The 20093-nt window shown below is 42.2% G+C and overlaps 1 protein-coding gene across 4 annotated transcripts in view; it reads left to right on the top strand.

Moving 5' to 3' along the window:
- vps41 (VPS41 subunit of HOPS complex) overlaps positions 1-20093 on the top strand; it is a 179073-nt gene that overhangs the window by 36282 nt on the left and 122698 nt on the right. For all 4 annotated transcript variants that reach the window (XM_033019969.1, XM_033019972.1, XM_033019973.1 and 1 more), the window contains 3 exons: positions 1216-1323; positions 6573-6650; positions 18927-19001. In XM_033019969.1, the coding sequence (XP_032875860.1) occupies positions 1216-1323; positions 6573-6650; positions 18927-19001 (261 nt within the window). The remainder of the gene's footprint in view (positions 1-1215; positions 1324-6572; positions 6651-18926; positions 19002-20093) is intronic.

The following is a 20093-nucleotide window of genomic DNA, read 5'->3' as shown; positions in this document are numbered from 1 at the left end:
ATGTTGTGCAAAAAAATATGATGTCAAACCATGCATCTCATTAGCTCGGAGCCCTCTTTACAGGAGACGAGTCAACCAATTGCACTTGTCGACTTACTGACATAATTTGACCCATTCTTGTAGCACTTTAACATAGCTTTGCTGATTGTTTTCTCGTAAAATTTGTATTATTTTCTCTCTTGTAAAGAATTACTATTGAGTCGGTTCCACGACCATTTCATGGTATGCATTCTGGATCGTAAGTTGCTGTGTCACAATAAAATATAATAATCCTCACTTTTCCGCTGGGTCTTTTGCATGTTAGTGTAAATCTGCAGGAAAGAACTGCAGATGCTGGTTTAAATCGAAGGTGGACACAAAATGCTGGAGTAGCTCAGCGGGACAGGCAGCATCTCTGGAGAGAAGGAATGGGTGACATTTCGAGTTGAGACCCTGCTTCAGACTTATGTCAGTTTCTGGTCACTGACTTGCCTGTTAGTGGGAAGCATTTCTTCCTATCTTGTCTCTTAAAAATGTAATAATCCTGTGTAGTTTTTTTGAATCATATCAAATTAGTCTTTGTTACTGTAAGGAGAATAAATATTCCAGTTTTGCACTAATTTAACATTTTAGACTAGATTTTTCATTTGCCATTGTTTTGGCTATTGAAAACCCTTGAAATAAGGGGCCATTAGGTTAGGGATTCAGTCCTCAAGCCATCACATCCCCTCAGATGATGACCTGAGGGGGTGGTGGGAATAGACAGCTCCCCTGGCCTTTTTTTGTTTCCAATCTTAGAGCTTGGCATTGTCAGTTGTTTGAAAAATAGAATATTCTCCTCCCTAGCACAGTCATCCATCACTCCGATCCAGAAAAAATATTATACAAAGGAGCAGTGTCATGATGTGATTAGTTGTTTTTGGTGAGTAAATTCTTTTAGGTTTAGCTGAATTCTGAAAACTATGCGGGTAGCATGAGTCACTTTTGTAGCCATGTTAACAAAAATATCCCTGCATGTAATCAAACAGGGCACATTCGGTGACTCAAAAAATTATAAGTAGTTGGTCTGCCACTTTAATTTCCCGTAGGTGGAATCTTGGCAGACAATCAATAATTCATGGTTGTCCTGGGATAACAGTAATTCCAAGGTAATTGTTTTTGTTGTTTTAAAAGAGTAAAACCTGGAAATTATCAGTTCATTTAGCTGTTGTTTTTTTATATTTCATTTAAACACAGGAGGAAGAAAGCGAAGAGGAGCCGAAGCTTAAGTATGAAAGACTGGGGAATGGAGTGACAGAAATCCTGCAGAAAGATGCAGCAAGTTGTATGATCGTGCACGATAAGGTACTCTCTTTGTAAAGTGTTTTTTTTTTTTTAGAAAGGTCTATAATCTTAAAAAGATTTTAATTTATCCAATAATGTCTTTAAGGAAACAAAAACATGTTAAGCAGATTACAGAGCTAATGAATGCTAATGGTGAATAAATTAAAATTGTATGCATTGCTGGTCCATCTCATGATTCATATCAAGCAATGGTGATTATGCATTCTTAAAGCATCTGGGTTTTTTCCAAGTTGAATGTTCAGTATCTATTCAAAACAAATGTTTTCCCTCTTTCAAGCAGCCACTTTCCTTTCTAAAACATCATATTTTCACAAGCATCAGTCTGTACTAGATGACTAATCGTCATGGCACCTGGTGCAGTCAAGCAGGCTTGTGCAGTGGAATAGTCATACCTAGTTATGTCTGCACACCTGATGTTTTATTAACCAGTATTGATTTTCTTTACCCGGGGGATTTTCTCCTTCCTGAAAAAAAGCAACCTTGCAGGGGTGAAAGACATTGCTGGGCTGAATTTGCAATGCACCTCGTTCTCCTTTCCTCCTCTTTAATGCAGGTTCATGTTATAAGTGCCTGAATTTAATTTTCAGTTTAGCAATTCCATCTTGATAAATCCTTTTTAAACCTCAAGTTAATGGAAGGTTATTTTTTTAGATGGTGCCGGTTGACTGACATGCTTGGTAGTGCCTGTAAATATGAGCATTTCATTAGAGTCTCCAATCAAGCATGCTCGGATGCTCAAAATGACTGTAATTTGAGTTGCCCCAGAATTTGGTTAATACATTGAACTCGTATGTATTGATTTCCTGTTTACTGTTCCATTTTTTAAACTCAATGTTTAAAATGTTATTTAATACGTTTGTTAAAATTCTGAATGTGTTATGCATTTTTTTTCCCCTTCATCAACGCGTTCCCAGAGCTCGACATTTTCAGCTGTTTTGAACAATTACATTTCACACAGCTATAACTCTGCTAAATAAAGCTGCAGACATGCTCTCATCCATGCTGTACATGTGTATCTTCCTCCAGTTTTAATGCTGCACTTTTAATTTGCTGCCACAGTTCATCAACGAGTGTGCACAAGCTGAAAAGAAACAATTTGTTGTCAGCAGATGAGGCTTCCTTGTGACTCATTCTGACAGGTAGCCAGTACTTGCACAATCAACATTGGCCCAAAGCTTCATTTTGAGGAAAAATGCCATTGAATTGAGGTGAAACTGTTACTTTTTCTGAACAAAAATTAACATGTGCTGGGTAATTAGGAAAGAAACTTCTAATAATGATAAAACAAAATTATGCTTAACATTTACGGTAGATGTAAACAGAATTCATGAGCACATACTGGGGAACATTATATTTGGTAGCAGTCTGCTGGTTTTGGGAGGAATAGGAGGTAAAGTATTATCATTGAGTTGATTGCTATTTCTGCATTTCTTTAGTTCTGAAGGGTTGTGAAGTACTTTCAAAAAATATATATATTTAAATTAAAAGTATGTCAATCATTGGCAAATATTCTGAAGATATGATTTTCTGTGCTGGGAAATTGTAACAATAAATATGTAAAGTTCTCCCATTTCATTCTTCTGAGCTTCTGTGATATATCATGGATATAGCGACAACAATGCACAAATTCAAATACTGACGTTGTTTTGATTAAGGTGAGTTAAATCTGTCAATGAGTTAGGATGTGAAAGGATCTCTCTACACCTCATCTGCAGAGATAGATAGCTGAGGGTTGGGGGCTTTGATATTACCCTTTTATTTCATGGAGATTCTCGAAGGAGCAATAGTTCTGCTGTGCCCTGGAGCTGCTGAAGCTGAGAATCTATGCCACTCCACTGGCGTGGATCTGCTATTATTTGTGAAAAAGAAAGTTTTATATCTGTATATTTCTCCTCGAAGCTGATTATACATAATATTGGCATGCAAGCCATTGTATATTTAAAAATATGTTAATAGTTGACATTAAATGGTTAGAACCAATGTCGTAAGCAGCATTGGAATTTACAGAGGATATTAGACGTAAAGAACAAAACGGTGGAAGAACTCGAGTGTCTCAAACAGCATCTGTGGAGGCAAAGTGTGTGAAGACATTTTTTGAGTTGTGACCCTCCATCAGGAGAGGGAAGAGGAAAGGTTGTCAGTATGCAGTGGTACTAGGTAGATTGGGGGATGGGGGAGCGGTAATGATGGGAAGATGGATCCAGGTAAGGAAGTGGGAGGGCAGAGGGGATAGGAAGAGTGAACAAAGAAGAAATCTAGGTGGACAGGTAGGTGTGTGTGTGTAGAAGGGGCGCCGTCCTGTATGGGTATGGCTGCCCAGCCTGCAGCTGTCCGTTTTTTCACTTTTTTAATTTTTAGTTAGTTGAGTTTTGTTTCTCGGAGCTCTAGTCTTTTTTATGTGGGGGGGGGGGGGGAAGGGGGAAACTGCTTTTCAGGGTCTCTACCTGGGGTGAGAGGCGGCTTTTCTCCGGGCAACGTCTTCGCCCCGTCCTCGCGACCTACCAACAGGCCTGGAGCGGAGTTTCCTGTCGGGACCGGCCAGAACCTCGGCTTCGGCGGTGGCACAGCACTGGAGCGCTATCGCAGAGCGGGCGATGCCTTGCCTGGGTCGCCGTACTGGAACTCCGGTGAGCTGAGACCGCCGATAAAAACTTCGCGGAGCTGCAGGTCTGTGGAGCGGCCAGCCGCGGGCGGCGGCACTGAACTTTACATTGGGAGCCTGGGATCTCTCGCCGAGATCGCCAGTAGTGGAGCTCCATCCAGCACGGCCTGTCGGCTTCGGAAGCCGCGGTCTCTGGTAAGGAAGCGGCCGTTCCAGGTATACCAAGCCGCTGTGAGGATTCTCCCGACGCCGGAGCACCATCATCCGGCTAGAAGGGCCTGGAACATTGGGCCTCCGTAAAGGCGACTGCGGAGGCCAAAATAGGCCCGACTAAGGGTGGACATGGGGATGGGGACAGGACAATGTGCCTTCCCTCATAATAGGAACCATTGTGGGGGGATGTTCTTTATGTTTAAATTACTTATTATTGTTATGTCTGTATTTTTTTAATGTGCTGCATTGGCAATAAGCATTTCACTACACCAATTGGTGTAAGTGACTAATAAAGAACCTTTGAACCTTTGAAGAATACTGGAGGTGTGGGGTACCCAAGTTGGAAAGAACCCAATGTGCATAGCAAGTTACCAAAACAGAGTATGTAATGTTGCTCCTCCAATTTGTGTTTGGCCAGTTCATAGCAATGGGAAGGCCAAGGTTAAACAGGTCAGCATGTAAGTGGGAAGAAGAGTTGAAATGAGATGTAATTGGAAGCTCGAGACAGCTGTTGTGGACAGAGTGCAGATGTTCAACAAAACTGTTGCTTGGTTTTTGCCTGATTTCCCTTGCAATCGACATCTTTTATGAACCAACTGACCCCCACAGCTACTTTGATTAGACTTCCTCCCACCATGCCTCCTGTAGGGATACAATCCCTTTTTTCTCAATTTCTCAGTCAGAACAGGCCCTTCAACCCTATTCATCCATCTTGACCAAGATGCCCCATCTAAGCTCGATGCCCCATCTAAGCTAGATGCCCCATTTAAGATTCCCTACGTTTCGACCATATCCCTCTGAACATTTCCTACCCATGTACCTCTTCAAATGTTTTTTCATTGTGTTTATTGTACCTGCCTCAGCTGCTACCTCTGGCTGCTCATTCCATATTTCTGTGTCTCTGGTTCCTATGAAATATTTTCCCTTGCACCTTAAACCTCTAAGCCCTCTAATTCTTGATCCCCTACCCTGGATACCAGACATTCACTCAATCTATTTCCCTCGTGTTTTCACATTGCATCCCTACAGTGCTCCAAGGGAAACTAACCTCTCCCTGTAGCTCAGTCCCTCAAGTCCTGGCATCATTCTCATAAATTTCTCTGCACTCTTTCCAGGTTAATGGCGACTTTCCCTTCCTGATACTTCCTTATATTGGCAGTCTTTCTCCTCAGTCCTGAAGCCTTGCCTAGAACTGAAATATTGACATGGACCTTTTGACTCCACGTAGGGGGCGCTGTCCTGTGCACGGTTGCCCAGCCAGAAGCTGTCTGTCTTTTCATCTTTTTATTTTTTATTTTAGTTAGTTAAGGTTTTGTTTGGAGGTCTAGACTTTTTTATGTGGGGGGTGGAGGGGGGAAGGGGGAAACTACCTTTCAGGGTCCCTACCTGGTCGGAGAGGCAGCTTTTCTCTGGGCTGCAGCTTCGACCCGTCCTCGCGGCCTACCAGCGGGCCTGGAGCGGCGTTTCCTGTCGGGGACAGCCCAGAACCTCGGCTTCGGCGGCGGCACAGCGCTGGAGCGCTATCACGGAGCGGGCGATGCCTTGCCCGGGTCGCCGCGCTGGAGCTCCGGTGAGCTGAAGATCGCTGAGGAAAACATCGCGGAGCTGCGGGACTGTGGAGCGACCAGCTGCGGGCGGCGACGCTGACTTTACACCGGGAGCCTGGGATCTCTAGATGAGATCGCCAGTTGTGGAGCTCCAACCGGCGCGGCCTTGTTGGCTTTGGAAGCCGCGGCCTCCAGTACGGAAGCGGCCATTCCAGGGTTCCCAAGCCGCTGAGAGGACTCTCCCGACGCCGGAGCAACATCACCCGGCGAGAACGACCTAGAACATCGGGCCTCCGTAGAGGCAACTGTGGAGGCCTCAATGGGCCCGACTATGGGTGAACTGGGGTTGGGGACTTGACTTTGTGCCTTCCCTCATAATGGGAACCGTTGTGGGGGGATGTTCTTTATGTTTAAAACTCTTATTAATGTTATGTCTGTATTCCTTCTTTATGTGCTGCAAAATGGCAAGAAGCATTTCACTTCACTACACCTAGGTGTATGTGAATGTGACCAATAAAATACCTTTGATACCTTTGTACTTTGACCTGCTGAGTTCTTGCAGTAATCTGTTTCTTTTTGTTCCGGATTCCAGCACCTGCTTTCTCTTGTCTTCAAGAATATTAGATCTCTTCGTGGCTGATAGTAACTATCCAATTGCACCTATAGTTTCCCCATGGCACATATTTGTCTGGATGGTTTTGTGCGGCATTCCAGATTTATAAAGAAATGGGCGCAAATGTTTATTTTTCATATGAAGTGATTTGGAATAACAATTGTTGCCTGTAAGCTTTCTCAATGAAGCACAATAAATGGCTTCTGTTGATAATAATGGATGAAGATTGCGTATATTCTTCAATAACTTTCACTACGCTGTTTTTCTGTTCCAGTTTTTAGCACTGGGGACACACCATGGCAAAGTCTATTTGCTGGATATCCAGGGTGACGTGACGCAACACTTTGACATTGTAAGTGTGGTGTAGTAATATTACAAAAATTGCAAGTGACAGGTTTTTAACTTTTCTACTGTCCATCTTTTAACCCCCCCCCCCCCCTCCCCCCCCCCCCCCCCCCCCCGCCTTGTTTTTACTACCTCCTGCTCCATAAATTCATATCGTTCTTTTGTCCCTTTGGAAAGGATGAGCAAACCACTTACTCTGAGCTCTCTTCACATTCTGCTCCAGAACCTACTGCACAAAGCTTTTTGAGAAAGGTCCAAATCGACGGCTGTTTTTAATTATTTTTCTTTCCACCTTTGCTGCTCTTATGATCCTTTAACTGCTCAGTAGAGATTTGCTATGGGAAAAGCAAAGGTTTGAATCCATGCCTTATTCTGTCAAAATTCTAACAATGCCTAATTATTGGAAAGTAATTAGGAGAGGAATGTTATCTCTAGACAAAAATATTTTGAATACAGTCCATTTGCACCTCCTTCTCTATTACACTCTTTTTAACGTACATCTTTGGCCAAGGTTTAGATCACTGGTTGTATGCGAATTTTTTTACTTTAAGTTTTTATTTAATTCTGCTCTTCTGATATATTTTAGAATCTCTTATTTAGTTTAGTTAAGAGATACTGTGCGGAAAGGGGCTCTTCGGCCCACCGAGTCCGCTCTGACCAGCGATCCTCGCACATTAACACTACTTACACACACCAGGGACAATTTTACATTTATACTAAGCCAATTAACCTATGTCTTTGGAGTGTGGGAGGAAACAGAAGATCTCGGAGAAAACCCGCGCAGATCACCGAGAGAATGTACAAGCTCCGTACAGACAAGCACCCGTAGTCAGGATAGAGCCCGGGTCTCTAGTTCTACCGCAACATCACTGTGCCGCCCCTTAATGTTGAAGGCACTATGAATGCAAATTGGTGTTAGTTTCTTCCAATGTCTAAATTTGCCTTGTACAATAAATAAATGCAAAACATTTATGATGCTCAAAATCTGAAATTTATAAAAAATCAGGAAATAGTGAGTGTCAGAGGAAATGTGTTTCAGATTGATGAGACATCATTGACAACAATTCCCTCCATTTATCCTCTTTATTCAAAATGGATTAATCTTGAGTCCTGGCCAGAATGGAGATGACGAGGTAATTCTCTGTCAGTTATGTGTGGAAAAGTAATTGGGACATGCATTTTTAGAGTGAAGCGAAATAATCCAGATTGGACTCTGGAGACCATTTATTGTCATTTCACTCATGGCTTTGGAGATTCTCAAGTTCCACTCTGCTCCTTATCATTAACTTCTCAACTAATGGAGATATAATTTCAACTGAATGTTAAGAATCTGTGTGCCTTTTGCTCCATCTTTTTTATGTCTTTTTTTCCTGAAAGCCTTACGTTTCCAAGAACTTAAAAATATATTTAAATATCTGCTGAATTTGTGTGGGAGCTACTTTTTGTATTTATTTTTGTTATGCTTGAGTATAAATAAGTTAATCATAAGCATACATTCCATTCACTCCTTTTAAAATAATAATTTTTCTTTTAGAAGACAAAAATAATGGGATTCATTGTGATGTTGCATTATCATTCAATGTGTGTTGAATCTGCTAATCCTTTTAGAAAACGAGTTTTCCATTAATAAAGATAAAAATCATGACATTGTTCAGAGGGAGGTCCAGTGAGAAGAGAATGCAAATGATTTAATTTAATTCAGCTTGATTAATTAAACCAAACTTGTGAATTAGAAGTTAGGTATTCATTTTAACTGTGATGTTAATTACTTTCCCTCAGAATGGTAATAATTTATAAGATTTTATTTTAGTTTTAGAATATTGGCTGCCCTTTTTAAAATCATGTTGAAAAATAAAATGATTTTATAAAGATAGCCATTGATTTTAAAACTCATTTTTTAAGTCAGCTGCATGCAACATCTTAGACCAAGCTTGAGTTCATTCGAATATTTCAAGATTTGTTTGATTGTCTATAAAGCTTCAGTGAGAAGCCAGTTTACTTCTGAACAAACATCAGATTGCGGATTTGATTCAGCTGCATGTATTGTCATACACACCAAGGTGCAATGAAATTCTTTGTTCTCATGGAGCTCAGAAAATAAACAGTGTACATGCAGTAATGATAAATACAATGACGAGTGCAAAACAGCAGAATGGTGCAAGAGTGTTGTGTGGTCTGAAGTAGTGCAGACAAATATTAGAGTAATGGAATAATCAAATAAGGCAGCATTAAGAGCAAGTGTACATGGCAGCAACTGTACGTACACTTGTAAGATGTGTAGGAAGGAACTGCAGATGCTGGTTTACTCTGAAGATAGACACAAAATACTGGAGTAGCAGCGGGGCAGGCAGCATCTCTGGAGAGAAGGAATAGGTGACATTTCGGGTTGAGACCCTTCTTCAGACTTGCAAGATTAGTTCAGGAGTCTGATAGCCATGGGGAAGAAGCTGTTCTTAAGTCTGGACATCTGGACTTTCAAGTTCCTGTATCTTATCCTATAAGTTAGAAGAGAGAACATGGAATGGCCATGCTTCATTGACGATACTTTAAGCCTTTCCGTTGCAACACACTGTGAAGATGGACTGGATTGAAGGAAGTGATGAGTGCGTGATGGAATGGTCTATGTTTACCACTCTCTGTAGGTCCAGGCATTCAAGAGTAGAGCAGTTGCCAAATCAGGCTGAGATGTATCCTGTCAGAATGTAGCCCATTTGTAGAATGTTGAAACAGTTCACATGGACATGCTGAATCTTCTCAGACACTAAACACATAAATACGTTGATTTGTTTTCTTGATCACTGCTTCAATGTGAAAGGACAAAGTTAGGATGCTGATGATATGGATGCCAAGAAACTTGAAGTTATTGACCATTTCTACCGGATCTCCGTTGATAAGAACAGAGTTGTGTTTCACCCCCTCGTTTCCTTTGGTCAACAATCAAATCTTTTGACTTTCTGACATTCAGGGCGAGTTCGTTGTTCTTGTATCATGTCTCAAGGTGCTTGATCTCTTTCCTGTACTTCATTTCAACATTGTTGATCCAACCAACAACAGTAGTATAATCGGCAAACTGAAGATTGCGTTGATGCTGTGCTTGACCATAGTCATGGGCGTACAGGAAATGGAGCAAGGGACTGAACACACTCCCCTGAGGGACACCAGTGTTGAGGGTCAGGGTGGAAGAAATGTTATGCCAATTTATTTAGTTCTACGTATGATTTTTCATTTGTGGATATATTCAAATCAGAGGTCTTTGCAGCAGTTTCAAGGATATTTTGGGACTTGAAGGTGTTTGCAGTTTTGAGTTGAATAGGAAGCTTTGACACCTCACAGCATTGAAAAAATGGGAAAAGAAACACTACATATGTTGGGAAAGACTGTAAAAGCATTACTTAGTGTTGGACCGAGTACTTTTATTTCTATCTTAGAAGAATTTCCATTTAAACTTTGACTAATTTATTGTCTTCTCTTGTGGAAAAATAAATGTATATACTTAGGCTTAAAACAAAAAGGGAAACAACATAACAAGGGAATGGATATTTCATTATTCTGGAGCACATCACTGGAAGCTGATAAAGATGTAAGGACTACTGAAGACTCAGAACTCATCAATTAACTTTTCTAAATATTCCACAATTCTGGCATCTCTCCACTAATGCTGCTTGACCTCCCAAGTACTTACATCATTTTTGTTTTTATTCCAGATTTTTACTGTTAAATTATTTTAATCTATATTCAATTATTTTATAACAGCAGATCTCGGTGGAAGCAGATGTGATATAATCCCTTAGCAAATCAGTGCTCTGCAAATGCTTAAAATTTATATAATGCGTCCATCATTTTTCCTTCCAAAATGGACAATTTAGCGTTTCCCCACTTCTTAGTTGGTTTGCTAGACCTTTGCTCAGTCACATAATCTGTTCATATGGAGGCACAAGAGACCACAAATGCTGGAATCTTGAGCAAAAGAATAAACTGCTGGAAGAAATCATAGAGTAAAGGGCCTGTCCCACTTGGGCGTCATTTGCGCGTCACGCAGATGGCGCGCGAAGATTTTATGAAACCCAAATTCCTGTGGTGCCACGCGCGACTGCGCGTCACTGCCTACATCATTACGCACCATGACGTGCGCGTCATGACGTGTGTGTCATGACGCGTAAATGATGTCGCGCAAATGACGCCCAACTGGGACAGGCCCTTAAAGCCTTGCATGTGGAGGCAAGCGATTGCTAGTTGTATTGGGCTGAAACCCTACATCACTAATTGCTTACTCTGATTGAAGAAAGGAGAGACAAATAAAATCAAGAATAAATATTACAAAGAATAACTACAATATTGGCAAGGATCACCATACAATCTTCATTGATGTCCTCCATGTAATGATACCAAGCTATTTATTTAAAATACGTTTAAGTGGTATTTTTGGCATAACATTTAAGCAAATGTCAACGATATTAAGGGATGGTTTAATTTTGCACTGTGATATTAATAGCACTGTAAAACTCATTGAAAATAAACAGAATAGCATTCTGCTTCATTCACTTTAGTCACTCACTCCTTTTTGAGATATTAGTTTTTTTTCCGCATTATACGCTTCCAAAGCAGATTTTCCATGGGGATGCAACATTTGCAAAAGAATCAATTACCTATTTGTTAGCAAGGCAAGCTTTACAAATGACCCATTAGCTGATTGATCACTTTAGCTTCTGTTGGGTATCTGAGCAGTGGACGCTGGTGTGATGGATGCTAGGGGAGACGACATTACCAAAAAGGATATGATTTTAAAAGGTCCTCCTAATAGTTAGGAAATCGAAAAGCTGACAGAATCCATACATAAGGGTATTTTGTCCATATTTTACGGTTTAGGTTCAGGGGTTTATCTGTCAAGTCTCATGAATTCTGCACTGGTTCTTTTTTTTTTTTGCAACAAAGTTATTTGTCTTATCAACTTTAGTGATGTCAGTGATGACCAAGAATAACTTGTGCATCTCCTACAGGTATTATTCCCATGTGTTCGCTTCTGGTGAGGTGGTGGAATCACTTTATTGGATATGTTATCGGAAACAGATATGACATATACTTAAGGTACACAAAATTGCTGGGGAAACTCAGCGGGTGCAGCAGCATCTATGGAGCGAAGGAAATAGGCGACGTTTCGGGCCGAAACCCTTCTTCAGACCCTATATGGTCTGATTTGTCTGGGCATATACTTTGTGGGCTGCGCACTTGGCTTTTATACGATTTCTAGCAGGTGCACTGTTGAGTTGCCTGCCAGTCTTTTACAGTGCAATAGGAAATACATGACCCGAATATTTTATCCAAACTGCAAGCCTGACTCGTGTCAAGAGCCTTCACTATGAACGGAGTGACCAACAGTCTGAGCAAGGAAACGAGCCAGAAGTTTCAGACTGAAGGGAACAGTGAGGGGGAAAGGTTGCGTGGGAGCGGGGAATAGAAGTTTGGAGGCATCAAAATGAAGTTTGCGAGGACCGTAGTGGGAAAAACAGTTATGAGGGAGGAGGGAGCAAGTGTGGTCTGCACCTTTCAGTCAGTGTGGTCAGCAAAGCTGCATTATTTAGTCAGGGTTTAATAGGAAGTAGAAAACATAAATGCATGGACCTATAAGATACTTTCACAATGTCTTTAGTTTAATTTTTGGTCCAGATTTGAATGCAGAGCCAACAGGTACAAAAGGGTGCACTTCGAGGTGCAATAGTGCCACCCTGTGACCAAAGGTTTGCAGTGCTTTCAGGAGGAACTTAATGTAGCACCTTTCACGACCCAAGGGTGCCCTAAAGTCAATTAAGTTATTCAACAATATTGTCACTTTTGGAATCTATTGTAATATTTCAAGTCTCTTCCTTTGTCAAGCTAACAGTCATAAAACAAATAAGCATTTGTGAAGAGTTAGAAAAACACTACATTTGCGGGATCATTTGAGGTTTAAATGAGAGACCAAACAGAGCATTCATCATGGAAATGGAAATAATCTTCAAGTTGCTTTAATATGAAAGGAGTGATAGAAATTCAGTAACATATTGCACATAGATAGAAAGGGAATGTATTGTCCAAATTTGAAATGCCAGATTTTCTATGATAAACATATGAAAGCAATAATATGGATTGTGTTTTTTAATTGTTTCCCCCTGTCCAGTTAATAGTAAGATGCAAGAATGAAATGGTCTTTTCTCCAACTGATGAATATGGTGGAACGGTTCTGCAGTTTGGGTAGCAGCTTTGGACCGAGAACCAAAAGAAGCATTGGATGGCTCTGCTGGGCATGCATCCTGTGCCTCACAAAAAGTTAAATACATTTAATGACACAAGGTTTTGTCAATGTTGCAGTGAAGAATAACAGCACACTATTTTCCACCTTCAGTTCCTTGGAGCACCCATAGGGTAGATATTTTGACAGTAAATGCTGAACTGTTATACCTGTAAGCAAATGTCTTGAGGGTACAGAGCTACAGTTTTGAGCAGAATTCAGCTTTTTTTGGTCATTATTTGACTGGAATGCCTTGTGCAAACTATTGGCAGGCCTAATTTTAATCAATTCATTGTAGTTTACTTTGTATCATCACTTGCTCCGGAAATTTCTATTTATAAATCATCATACGTGCATTAAATTAATATTCAAACAATATTATATATTTGAAAGGAAACTTAAAGAACTGCAAAATCTGGAACATTGAGCAAAAAGCACAAAGTGCTGGAGTAACTCAGCGGGTGAGGCAGCATCTATGGAGCAATAGGCAATTAAGAAGGGTCTCGACCCGAAACGTTGCCTATTTCCTTTGCTCTGTATATGCTGCCTCACCCGCTGAGTTTCTCCAGCATTTTTGTCTACCTTCGATTTTCCATCATCTGCAGTTCCACACTTTCTGATCAGCTCTTCCTAGTTTCGACCACTCACCCACACACCCGTGTCAATTGACATTGGCCACTTCTGTCCCTTCGGGATGTGGCTGGAAATGGGAGCACCTGAAAGAAACCCATGTGATCCCAGGGAGTGTGCAAACTCCACAGAAATGGCATTTGGATTGAATCTGGTCGCTGGTACTGTGTGGCAGTGGCCCTATGAGCTGCCCTGAACTACTACACTGATAAGCTAGCGTGTTGTTGTTGGAAAAGTAGAGGTGATCTCGCGACTGGCTCACTGTAATTCTTCTCAACCAATACCACTTTCAAAAATGATTATCTAATTATTCGTCTTATTGTTTGTGAGGCATATTATAACAGGGACCGAAATTGAAATGTATTTTTTACTCTGGATCCGAGAACCAGTAAAAACCGAGATATGTAACTATGTATTACTTAGAGCCACCATAGTAAGTTCATAACAGATAGGAGCAGAATTAGGCCTTTCGGCCCATCAAGTCTATTCCGCCATTCAATCATGGCTCATCTATCTTTCCCTCTTAACCCCATTCTCCTGCCTTCTCCCAGAACCCCTGACACCCATACTAATCAAGAATCTATCTATCTCTGCCTAAAAGCCCTGTCCCACGGTACGAGTTCATTCCAAGAGCTCTCCCGAGTTTGCCCTGATTCGACTCGGAGATTTACGGTAATGGCCACTCGTCGGCACTCGGGGCTCTCGTGGACATTTTTCAACATGTTGAAAAATCTTCACAAATCTTCCCGCGCTTACCTGCCGTTAGCGAGTCTTCCCGAGTACCTGCCGTTAGCGTTACGAGCCTCTAAGAGACGTCCCCGAACTCCGACGTACCCGCTACGTTCATTCGCCGTGCTTACCACGAGTTTGATTTTTTTTTAAACTCGGGAGAGCTCTTGGAATGAACTCGTATCGTAGGACAGGGCTTTTAAAAATATCCAATGACAGTCTCTACAGCCTTTAGTGGCACTGAATTACGTTAATTCCGAGGCTATGATCTCTGGTCCTAGACTCTCCAACTAGTGGAAACATCCTCTCCACATTAACTCAATGCAGGCCTTTCACCACTCGATAAGTTTCAATGAGGTCCCCCATCATCCTATACTCGAGCGAGTAGAGGCCCAGTGCCGTCAGAGTCTCATATGTTAACCCACTCATTCCTGGCTGCAGTCCAGAGCAGATCGGTGCTGCGATAGGATTGTGTTAGGGTAGTTCAAAAAAACTGATGGTTGATGGGAGGATGCTGTTCTTGAACCTGGAGTTTATGGTTCTGAGTCCCTTGTCCCTTCTTCCTGATGTAGCAGTGAGTCAACACCACCAATATTTGTGTCATCTGAAAATTTACTAATCATGCCTTCCAGATTCACATCCAAATCATTATTGTATATAAGGGGTAAATATTAAGCACCAATCCTTATGGTGCACGATCGGTCACAGATTTCTAATCACTAAAGCTCCTGTCCCACGATGCGAGTTTACCCAAGAGCTCTCCCGAGTTTAAAAATAAATCTAACTTGTGGTACGTCATCACGAGTATTTTTTTACTCTTGGTAATTTTTCACACTGTTGAAAAAACTTCACGAGTTTCCGCGTTTCCCGAGTACCTGCTGTTAGCATTAACAGCCGCTACGAAACATCCACAAGCTCCGACGTCCCTGCTACGTACATTCTACATACTTACCACGAGTTTGATTTTTTTTTAAACTCGGGAGCGCTCTTGGGTAAACTCGCATCGTGGGACAGGGCCTTAAAACAGCCTTCCATCATCACCGTCTGCCTCTTATCACAAGGCCAGTTTGGCATTCAATTTGCCAACGCCATGAATCCCATGGATTCTAACCTTTTGGACCAGTTTTCCTTATCAAATGCCCATTGTTCAACTGTACTACTCTCATGAATACATTTTGTTGCCTCTTCAAAAGTGCAATCACATTAGTCAGATAAGATCTTCCCAAAGTAAAATCATGTTATTTCTTTTATTAATCCTGTCTTTTCAAGTGCACATTAAACCTTTCTATCACAGTTATTTAAAATAACTTTCCTAGCACTGAGGTTAAATCTACAAATCTGGCTTAGGCCTATTTCTCTTGGATAAAGGAACCATTTTCTTTCCCTGGGTACCCTCTTGCGCATATAAAATGTTTTGGGATTTATCTTGAACTTGTCTGCTAGTGATATTGCAAGCCTCCCCACTGCCCTCCTAATTTATTTTTAATAATTACATGTACACTTTGTGTACACCTAAAGCAGGCGTTGGCAACCTATGGCCCCCGGGCCGAATGTGGCCCGTAACCCGAAATCGTCCGGCCCGCAGCGTATTTTTTCCCCCCGTATTTATCTGTCCTGCCGACTTCCTTCACCTCCGGTACCTCCCAGGCTCGAGGCCGACGCGCCCACGCACGGTGATGCAAGGAAGCCTGCGCTGGCGGCTGCAATGGCGGAGCGCCAAGCAACGCCGAGCAGCCGAGGAGCGCCGAGCTGCCGGGGAACGCCGAGCTCTGGCTGTACCGCATCCTGCGCAAAGCTGCCGGCACAGCTTTGCACCTGCTGTGTTTGGGCTTCACTGTCGGGATCGGAGGAAGATAATAAAGCTGGAGAAACTCAGCGGGTGAGGCAGCAAATATGGAGCGAAGGAATAGGTGACGTTTCGGGTCGTGACCCTTCTTCAGAAGCGGCTGATGTTGCTCTGAGACCAGTCCGAAGAAGGGTCTCGAACTGAAACGTCGCCTTTTCCTTTCGCTCCATCGATGCTGCCTCACATGTTGAGTTTCTCCTGCATTTTTATCTACCTTTAATTTTTCCAGCAACTGCAGTTCTTTCTTAAACACACTGTCGGGATCGTTGTTGTCAATAGACTGGGGATGAGTGAGAATGAGTATTTGAACCACCGCCTTCAGGACAGAGCCAAGGCAATGGTCCATAAGTGCGACATGTTCGTGAGTGCCCGTAACCATCTTTGCCCGTAACTAGAGGCCAGTGCTCCGGGTGGCGTCTTCGAAGGGGCAGGATCTATGTGAACACGTGATTTGATGCATGCCTTCCGGGATGGGATGGGGCGTGATAGATGTGGCTCGCCATCCGCTCACATTCATGCGTCCCGGCCCCAATGCAGAACAAGGTTGCCGACCTCTGACCTAAAGGATCCCCTCCCCCCTCCGTTTTCAGTTTTTTTATATTTGCCACATGCTTTTTTTTTCATTATCCAGGGCTCCTTGGACTTGCTGTCCTTACCTTTGACTCTTACTGGATGCCACTTCTCAATGACTCCCATGGACTTATGCTCCTGTCCCACTTAGGCGTTTTTTTAGGCGACTGGGCTGTCGGCACATGGTCGCCTGTATGGTCGTGAATTGTAGCGTTTTTCTGGTCGCAGCTGGATTTTGAAATGTTCAAAACTTTTCGGCGACATCCGGCGACAGTTGGCTTGACGCCAATGAGCGTAGCTTGATTTCTCCTGAAGTAGGTGCTGTCATAGGTTGTCGCCAGGATGGCGCAGTTTGTCGCCAGCTGACGTAGGTTGTTGCTGGTGCTGACTTGGGTGAATTCCATTGGCGATTACCTACGTCAACCGGCGAAAGGTAGCGGCGACTGAATTGTCTTAAGTTGTCGCCGACAGGGTTGTACCTTGTTGTAGCTTGTCACGGGTGGACGTAGGTTGTCGTAGGTGTGGTCATAGGTGGACATCCTAATCGGTCGCCGGTTGTTGGTAGCATGACGTCAACTAGGTGGTAGGTTGTTGTAGACATTGTTGTAGGGGGATGTCCAGTCACCGGTTTTTCAGCGACCTGCTAATGTCTATTGTCTGCTCCGACTATGACGGTCGCCGAAAAAATCGCCTAAATGGGACAGGCCCATTACCTGTGAGTAGCTGCATTCTGACTGAATTTTGCTAGGTCTGTTGTATAATATTGAAATTGGCCCTTTTCACTCAGAACCTTAATTTCTGGACCCTCATTATCCCTTTCCACAACTCAATTAAATTTACACAGTTATGGCCACTATCTCCAAAATACTTTCCTGCTGGCATTTTCACCACTTGCCTGCCTCCATTTTCTAAGATTAGGTACAGTATGCCCTTGCTCAAATAGAAAATATTGGCACAAACTGTCTGAAGGGGAGTCAGAACCTGAAATGTCACTTATCTATGTTCCTCAGGGATGTTGCCTGACCCGCTGAGTTACTCCAACATTGTGTGGCTTTTTTTTATCGTTAGCAGAACTAACATCTGCAGTTCCTTGTTTCTACAGCTCTCTTTTATGCACTTGAAAATACCCTACCTCATTCACATTAAGACAATCCCAGTTAATAGAAACATAGAAAATAGGTGCAGGAGTAAGCCATTCGGCCCCTCGAGCCAACACTGGCAATCAATATGATCATGGCTGATCATCCCAAATCAGTACCCCGTTCCTGCTTTCTCTCCATGTCCCTTGACTCCGTTAGCCCGAAGAGCTATATCTAACTCTCTTGGATACATCATAATATTGGGGAACTTGAATTATTGCCATGTTTTATATTTTATAGCTAATAATGGAAAGCTCCCTCACTTCATCCCTTTTTCTAATAGGCCATTTTGTAAACGGTTACTCGTGAGCTGAGAAAACTTGGGCATTTTACCTCCAACCCTTAGCTGAGTGTGTGGAAGATAATTGTATGGTGTTGCTCCAAGTCAAATGTGTCACGTTTTTTATTCATCTTGCACAAGAGCATCATTGTTTCCTGACAGACACAAACTGCTGGAGTAACTCAGCGGGACAGGCCAGATCTCTGGAGGGAAGGAATGGGTGACGTTTCAGGTCGAGACCCTTCTTCATTATTTCCTGATTAGCTTTTCCTACTCTGTTTCTGATCTCTATGATACCTTTCTTTCATCCACCGATTGATATGCTCTATTTTACCACAAAGTAATGCAGGGTTTTCACCCTTTGTGCAGTCACTTCAATGAGAATTTATGATTCAAGGACTTAGGTGTGTGGCTGGAGTCATTGGCTTGATGAGTTCCATTTCTGACATCATGCGCCATTTGGATTTTGAAAATAATTTGCCACCATTTAGGTAATTTCCCAATTTAATATGAATGCATTGTGTTCAAATCTGTGTGAAAGAGTGGCAGCACTCACTGACTATAGATAAGAACGCTGATCGTGAGATTAATCTAGAAAGTTCGGTTTTATCTCATCTGATTTTCATTTTGAATATCATTAGATTATACATCAATTACAAATGTTTTAATTTCATTAACATATGAAAATTTTCAATTGCCCCATTTTCAGATTTCTTTCCTAGCTTTACACTAAATGTGTCCGGAGGATTGCCCAATGAGAGGAATTAGACTGTTTCATGATCCACTGATCAGTGACATGTTCTGTTTTAATTACTGCATTTCAGAGCTCTGTGAAGGTGAATCAAATTAGCTTGGATGAAAGTGGAGAATATATTGGAATTTGTTCAGAAGATGGCAAGGTAGGATTTGCTCTAGTCTGCACCTTTTACAGTGTCTCCCATGTTTCCTTATTGCTTTTGCTGTGTTTTTTTCTCACCATTACTCCATGAATCCAGGATCAGCGATGATTAAAGTAGAAATGTCTACATGGAGTCTCAGAGACATACTGAAAACAGACCCATTTGACAGTTTTTCGATCATAAGAATCTAAATATTTTCTATCCATGTGCCTGACCATGTGTCTTTGAAATGTTGTCACTATACCTGCCTCAACTACTTCCTCAGGCAGCTCATTCCATATACCTAACACCCTGTGTGAAAATGTTGCTCCTTTAATTCCTAGTTACTTTTTTCCCTCTCACCTTAAACCTATGCCCTCCAGTTTGTGATTCCCTTACAATGGGTAAAATACTTTGTGCACTCACCTTGTCTATTCCCTTCATGATTTTATATGCCTCTATATGATCACCCCAGAGCCCGTTGGGCTACAAGGAATAAAGTCTCAGCGTGCCCAACCTCTCCCTATAGCTCAGGCCCATAAATTCTAGCTAAATCAAGGGGACCAAGGACGAGTCAGAGTATAGAAGTGAGATTGACCGATTGACCAAATGGTGCCAACACAAAAACCTGGCTCTCAACACCAGCAAAACCAAGGAACTGATTGTGGACTTTGGAAGGGGTAGGATAGGGACCCACAATCCCATTTACATCAATGGGACGATGGTGGAAAGGGTCAAGAACTTCAAATTCCTGGGTGTGCATATTTCCGAAGATGTTTCCTGGTCCCAGCACACTGATACAATTACAAAGAAAGCACATCAGCGCCTCTACTTCCTGAGAAGACTACGGAGAGTTGGTATGTCAAAAAGGATTCTTCTTCTTCTTCTTCTTCTTGCGTATGGAGTGCACAGCCTAAAGTTGTCGGACAACTTGTTCTATTTGATCTTATTTGATTGTGCATGCCGAGTTGATTGCATTCGAAGAAACAGGGCGGACCACGTGAAGGTTGCAATCTCCCACCCCAAAGAGGACTCTCTCGAACTTCTACAGGTGCACTGTAGAGAGCATGCTGACCAGTGGCATCGTGGCTTGGTTCGGCAACTTGAGCATCC

The sequence above is a fragment of the Amblyraja radiata genome, chromosome 4 (genome assembly GCF_010909765.2).
Source record: "Amblyraja radiata isolate CabotCenter1 chromosome 4, sAmbRad1.1.pri, whole genome shotgun sequence".
Taxonomy (NCBI): Eukaryota; Metazoa; Chordata; class Chondrichthyes; order Rajiformes; family Rajidae; genus Amblyraja; species Amblyraja radiata.
The sequence above is the reverse complement of the archived record's forward strand: the minus strand, read 5'-3'. Positions and strand labels throughout refer to the sequence as shown.